This window comes from Pelodiscus sinensis, chromosome 4, assembly GCF_052426305.1.
Source record: "Pelodiscus sinensis isolate ZL-2025 chromosome 4, ASM5242630v1, whole genome shotgun sequence".
NCBI classification, from domain to species: Eukaryota; Metazoa; Chordata; order Testudines; family Trionychidae; genus Pelodiscus; species Pelodiscus sinensis.
In genome coordinates, this window is record NC_143055.1 from 73,231,828 (window position 1) to 73,236,738 (window position 4,911).

Consider the following 4,911-nt stretch of genomic DNA (forward strand, 5'->3'; position numbering starts at 1 on the left):
TTAGCTGGTTGTTTATGCTGACACTGATGAGGGATCTTGTCTAGACGGTCTCCTGTTGAAAGGCAGGCAGGTGTGCAGAGGTGCTCAATCAATATTGAGGCACCAGTTGGGTAGATCTCCCTTTGAACATCTTTACACACATACATGAGCATGTTTTTAAATCTGAACTCTAAAAATATTCTAGTTACTGCCTCAATGCAATGTTGGAATAAATCTGAGGTTATGCTGAAGATATTTTAATCATTCCTTAGGCTTGCAATCTTCATACTTTAGGCCAGTCCAGCCAGTTGCTACTGAGTGGTAATATGGAAACAAAGATGTCTTTAAATAGTTTTGGGAGTGGTGTGTGTTTGCTTTATGCAAGATAGAAATTTTAATCATGGCATTATCAGAAGCTCTGCTTTTGTCTTTGTTTACACAGTATCAAATGCTTAGCAAATGGAGACTTCTTGGCTCCTTCTAGTACAGATTTGGCCAATATTTATTAATTATGCTGACATGCCTAGGGCTAGGACATTATCTTGTTTATAACAGTTTAAAAGATACAAAACAATTGACTGAATGTTTTATTCATTCTAAAATTGCATGCTTCCCAGAAAGGGTGTCTTGGTATCCTTTTGATGCCTATCCTACTATATTTCTATAGGCTACCTGTGTGCATCTGGAGTCACTGGAATGTGTTTGAATATACACATTTAAATGCATATTCTGTAATCAGCTATAGCATAGACTATAGAGCATTGTTTTGCACTTGCATAGTCTTTTATCCAAGGATCTCAGCCCCTTGCTGACACGAATTAAGCTTCACAATCCCCTTTGAAGCAAGTAAGTGGAGAACATTAGGGCAAAGAGTAAGAGATCGCTTACCCTTCGCATAGCAAATCAGTTATGGCTACAACCAAGAGCGCTTGGTGCCTAGGCTCAAGCTCTCATTACTGGCCAGTCTTTCCTTTTTAAACGTTTGGGGGTTAGTTTTGCATGCAAAGAGAAATGTATTCAGGAAAATTAAATCTAGTACAGTGGGAAGTATTTTTAGCTCAGCAGCGTTTGATTGGAGAACGTATTGTCTATGCAAGGAGAAGGGAGTTTGCGTTTGCCTAAGGGAGTGCTAATGTGGGACAGCACTTTTTATCCCAAGGAGTTAATCTCTGCTGCGGAATGTGCCACCGTTAGAAGACTGTAATCAAGTCAAATAATCCTAGCACACATGGGGGATCCTGGCATGCAGTTAAAATAAAACAAGCTCCCCCCTTACTGCTTTTTCAAAAGCCTGTTTTCAGAACAAACATCCCAAGGCCTCGTGCCCAAATGTAGCCTCCTCGGTTAGTAGAACGTCAGCTGTTGGCAAATGCGAGCCGACTTGGGCAATGCTGTGGCGAGGCAGAGCACGGTGAGCCGCGTTTCCACAGGGACGCCCCCGGCAGCTCTCCGATCATTGCATGCTTCTTGGCGCCGCCTGCTTTGTATTGCCCAACCCGTGCGAAGTACCGTGGCCGAAGGTGAGCGCGGGGAGGGCGGCTCGCAGGTCTCTCAGGGGAAGGGCACTCTGGAGTGGAGAGGCATGCACCGCCTGTGGGAGCAGTTGTGTCTGTGCAGCTTTCTGCGCAGGGCCAGGTTAGCTGAAAGGCAGAAGCGGGAATTCAAACCAGAGGCGTTAAGTCGGAAATTTCAAGCGCTAGGCAAGTCCATGTGTGTCTCCTGAGCGCACAGCACGCGGAAGGGGCTGGACTCCAGGGGCCTTTCACGGGGTACACCGACCCACTTGCTTTGGTCTCCCCCCTCCCCGCTGAATTTCGGGCAAGTGCTACTGGGCGTAAGCAGCAAAGGGACGGCACCACGCCCCTCTTTGCACTGAAGCCACAGTGCTGCTTCAGTTCTCGGATGCTCCGCGCCTTAGCTCTTCCAGCCGCCTCTTCTCCCCCTTCGTGTAGTTAAAATGCATCCCTTAACATGCTGGATTTCTTCCCCATTTCAGAAAGAGCGCTCCCCAGTGTGCGCCACACGCGAGGACAGAACATATTCAGAAATATTGCAGGCCTCCCCCCTTCCAACATTTGAACGTGCATTTCTGAATGGGGACCAAGTGCTCCCCACCTTACAGCACGGAGTCGTCCCCCTCCCCCCCCCCCCCCAGCGTACGTCTCAAGCCCCCTTGCTGTGTGTTCGAATGGCAAATCCGGAGTCAGGCTGGCTCTACAGCGGGCGAATAGACGGCGATAGCCAGTCACCTCTGAGATGCAGCCCCCCCCCCTTACTGGACAACATTTTCCCTCAACCAAAAGCAGAGTCAGCAATGCAGCCTGTAGGAGGGCGCGCCGTTCCCTTCTCTGCTTGCGCTCTGACAACTTTCTTTCGCCTTCATGAGGAAACAGAATGAAGTGAGTTTGTTTCTGTCCCTATCGCCACTGCCTGCGATGAAGCCTATAACGCTGCTGGGCGCGCTGATTCCATATTCGGCTCTGTCGGGTTACGTTTTCTTTAATAAGCACGGGAGTTGGGATGGTTGGTTGTTTTAGGGCCGCCTAAAAACATAGCACCCGCACAACTGCTTTGTTTTCTACGATAAATATTAAAGTCGTCATAGGAAACGCTAACATTGCGATCAAATCAATACCAGGTCTGAATCATAGGTGACCTTCAATGGCATCGCATCGAGCTCTTGCCCCCTTTCCTCTATCCCGTATACAAAATGCTACCCCCCTCCTCTTTTAAAAACAGGTATTGTTCCTTAAGGGTCCGAATTCACCTGCATCACATCACCACAGTGATTGCCACTGATAACGAGTCCTACCAGTTTGATTGTGGTTTGTATCGGGGCGTAAAACTCTTGTCTAGTCAAGTCAATCAGCAAAGCTTAGTGCGGTAGATGCTCCATATCTATACCAAGGTACGTCTAATGTAGCTGATATAACATTTGTCTGGTCGTGTTTTTCCCCTGAACGGCAACGCCTTTTAGATCTGGTTTAAATGTTAATTTTTTAGACCTCTCAGTAGTTACCGAATATCCATGAATCACTTATTTGTTACTATTAATATATGTCTACAGACGCATGGCTTGAAAAATTCTGCAAAACAAATAGCAATGAAAGTACAATCTAAGAATTCATAAGTGCTTGGAAGAAAGTCATAGCAATAAACTTAAAAGTGCATTGTCGCTGCGCGTTTAAAATACACAATTAACATGTGGTAATGAGAAGAGACAATTCTTACCTGGTCTCTGTCCGATTACAAAAAGTAGACTCATTAAGAGAAAAAGTAAGATGTAAAGGATCTGTTGAACTCTCATTTTGCAGTCACACAAAGTAGGTGCGGTATTGTTTAAAACTAGCAGCAAATCAAACCGTCCTTGAAATGCCTCTGCAGTATCCGTGTCTTTGCTCACATTCTAATGGTAAGCTTCAGAATGAACTGCCAGCTGCATTTTCCAGCAAGGTTAATGATCACATAAGACAAGGTTACTGGTTCTGCAATGTAGTCAGTGACTCCCTCTTTTCTCTCCCCCCTTCCCTTTTATTTTTTTGTCACTCCCCCTTATTTTCCATAAGCAAACAATGAAAGAATGAAAAGTCCATGTAAACAGTAGCTTCTGTCAATATGGGGCAAGGAGCCCTGTGAACAATGGAGCAACATCACTTTAAATTCAACCCAGTCAGGGAGAAATATGTAGAACAAGGCACGGTGTTCCCGCCCTCCATTTGCAACTGTTTAAACTCCGTGTTGCCCAGGTTGGTCCCACATGCAGAAAGCAATGGAAATGACAGGAAGTCCCTCCCCCTCCCTTTGTCCCTTCTGAAAGAATTCTGAAGCTCAAAGTTAAGCTCCTCCAAAGCTTCATGGTCCTTCTTGCTGCACAAATGCTTTATCCCTTCTAAACTAGCTGCAAAGTAGTGTCTATTCAAAGTGAAACTGAAAACTGTTAAACCTAATGTGTGGCTTTTGTAGCATCAAGTGTTCCTAGAGGCTCAGAATATCCTGCAATGAATATATAAGATTTTTTTGACACTTCTTTTGGTGAAATGGAAAGGGAGAAGCATAGCTTTTTTTTTTTACATGTTATTAATTGTGCTGCAACATTTCTGAATGGGAAAGAGATTAAACAGGTTTTTAGCATTTATAATGAATATATGTTTTATATTCTTTACTAAACTCTGGTGGAAAACTACCTTTAACAAACTGTGCTGAAATAAACTGACATACAATAAAAGCACAGCTATCAAGAGCTTTAGAGAAAAGGGGCAGTCGTAAGGACTAACCCTGCAAAACCCTTTTTGAGACACATAGTATCTTGGAAATACTGGCATGAGTTAAAATTTGATCAGAGTGATCATTATTCTTTATTCTCATCCTGCTGGGTTTATGGCATGGAATAAAGACTAATATAATATAAGATGGAAATATGACCGTTACGGAAAATATCCTTTAGAATATATAGAGAGAAACTTTTAACCCATCCTATTAAATTTAACAGAGAATTAAATCCCTATTAAAAATTTCTCTATGATTCTTTAAATTGTCTCCAATTGAATCTACAGCACTTTCCTGTATGAGAAAGGACATTGTTATGGGACTAGTGATTTGATGTGGATAAGGGATGTGTGTGTAAACAACATCGAATCACAAAAATGAAACTTGCAGCTTGACCTAATAATTACTATAGGGTTGAAACTTACTGAGGAAGATGCTAGACTGACAGCACTAGAAAATGAAGTCCTTTGCTGATGGATAGACTCATAGAGCTGGTATAGTACAGACATTGTTAACTTCCCCAGATTGCCTTTAAAAGCTAGGGTATGGTATATGTACGCTATAAAAATGATGCCAATAGAAGTGGAATATTTCTGTTGAAATAGCTGCATTGATAGTGGGGATTGTCAGCATTGGTCTGTGGTGTGAGTTTACTCTCCATGCACC

General features: G+C 43.4%; 1 protein-coding gene across 1 annotated transcript; it reads right to left on the bottom strand.

Moving 5' to 3' along the window:
• Positions 1-1,488: 1,488 nt before the first annotated feature.
• On the bottom strand, positions 1,489-3,659 carry APELA (apelin receptor early endogenous ligand). Its single transcript, XM_014574989.4, has 2 exons — positions 3,211-3,659; positions 1,489-1,619 (listed from the first exon to the last, which is right to left on the bottom strand). Exons 1-2 carry the CDS (start codon positions 3,284-3,286, stop codon positions 1,531-1,533), a joined length of 165 nt encoding a protein of 54 aa, XP_014430475.1. The 5' UTR covers positions 3,287-3,659; the 3' UTR covers positions 1,489-1,530.
• Positions 3,660-4,911: the final 1,252 nt, after the last annotated feature.

Excerpts from the sequence above, each read along its gene's own strand:
- APELA (XM_014574989.4), bottom strand. The coding sequence starts at position 3,286 with ATGAGAGTTCAACAGATCCTTTACATCTTACTTTTTCTCTTAATGAGT. Across the intron at positions 1,620-3,210 it reads TGTAATCGGACAGAGACCAG|CTAACCTGGCCCTGCGCAGA; the intron begins GTAAGAATTGTC and ends TCTGCCTTTCAG.